Here is a 1610-nt window from a genome sequence, read left to right as displayed (position 1 = left end):
TGTCTCTCTAGGAAATTCTCCGTGGGGCACCCTTGCCTGCTCTCCGGTAGCCATGGGGACAGGGTGGGTGAACAAGGCCCCTCCTCGCTCCCCGCCATGCTGTGCCCACCGCCTGTTCTGCACCACACAGCAGGCGCTGTTCCTCCCAAGCGCGGCCCACACGCACCCGTACGGAAGGCACGCAGGCCTGAGACACAATGGCTAGTTCCGCCAACTCACACAGCACAGGGGTCTGCCGTGACGGGATCCACATCACAAAATCACCACAGGCGCTGGGCAGGTGGGGAAGACTGAGTCCTGGCCCGGATTACCAGGTCTGACTTAATCAAGACCCATCACTGATCGATGAGGATGCAAAATAAAGGAAGTGAGTATTAGCTCCCGTTAGGTGCAAGAAAACAAGTAAGTTACAATCTCAGCGTTGTAATAAAAAATACCCAGTGTATTCATGTTTGTAACCAATTTGAATCATATTACTCTGCCTTTTACTTTAAACCATCCGTATTTCCTGTGTATTATTACTTTTTTGGAGGGACTTTCTTGGAGTTCACAAGGTCCAAACTTTGTTAAATATTTTTGTAACGTGTTCTTGCAACAATTGTAGTAAACACTTGATCTGATTTTCTCCTCCAGGAACTGGAGTTCCAGGACCTGACGGCTGTCCTGCACTGCATCCACTCCTTCATAGCAGCCAAGGTGGCCTCCGTGGACCCCGGCTTCATGGAGAATCAGAGTCTTGCCAGAAAATACATGTTCAGCAGCTAAAGGTTGTTTCTGTTGAGTGCTGAAAAATTACATTATTTTCGTAAGAAATGATTCTTTCCTGCATAATATTGCAACTTTGTGTTGTTTTATAATGAGCCGATAGTTGTGATACCAATAAAACATGTCACTAGTTTCCCAAGATGGGTCCTCCTTGTTAAATCTGACATGGGACATGCCTGGTCCCCTCTTCCCACGAGTCTCCCCTCAACAAGGAACCCCCGCATCCCCCACACAAGTCTGTGGCTCAAACTCCAGTCCACCTGATGCAGTTCACGCCCCTAGCCCACATCCCAGCAGCATGAGAACCATGTGGGCATGGCACACGCCACTTCCCAAGTTGGCAAAACTCAGATTTATTTTCGTAAAATATGTCATCAGAAATTCTGAGCAGGTGCCACGTTTCTCCTCAGGAAGGAAAGGGGCTCCTTTGCAGTGGGCTGTCACTTCCTTTTACCTCCAGTGGGGATCAGAGTGACAGGATTATTTGAGAAACAGGCATTGGTCAAAATATGTGGGGAAAGGAAATCAACTTTAATTCCTTAATATTATAATCTTATTACATATCAATCTTCATGCTTATAAATTTATCATACATTGAATAACATATAAATGTGAATTTTAATTATTTTCCTAATTCATCAAATATAGCATGCAGTTTAGTTTCCGTGTTTCTCATATTGTTTATGACTTCTAAGTAGGGATACTTTATATTTTTGTTATTAATGGCAATTGACTGGAGTTGCTTGAATTTTTTTTTAGAGATAGGACTCTAGGTGGAAAAATAAGGATTAGGCACTTGCTTGTCAAGCCTTCAAATAAAGGACGAACGTAAAACCATCAATCTA

At 44.2% G+C, this 1610-nt stretch overlaps 1 protein-coding gene across 1 annotated transcript in view; it reads left to right on the top strand.

The window, feature by feature from the left end:
* Positions 1-901, top strand: part of SNTG2 (syntrophin, gamma 2) — a 243436-nt gene extending 242535 nt beyond the window's left edge. The window contains exon 16 of the mRNA XM_011960963.1: positions 634-901. Coding sequence (XP_011816353.1) covers positions 634-765 — 132 coding nt within the window. The 3' untranslated portion in view covers positions 766-901. The remainder of the gene's footprint in view (positions 1-633) is intronic.
* Positions 902-1610: the final 709 nt, after the last annotated feature.

This window comes from Colobus angolensis, unplaced genomic scaffold (genome assembly GCF_000951035.1).
Source record: "Colobus angolensis palliatus isolate OR3802 unplaced genomic scaffold, Cang.pa_1.0 Scaffold53, whole genome shotgun sequence".
NCBI classification, from domain to species: domain Eukaryota; kingdom Metazoa; phylum Chordata; class Mammalia; order Primates; family Cercopithecidae; genus Colobus; species Colobus angolensis.
This window is presented reverse-complemented; position numbering and strand designations above follow the sequence as displayed.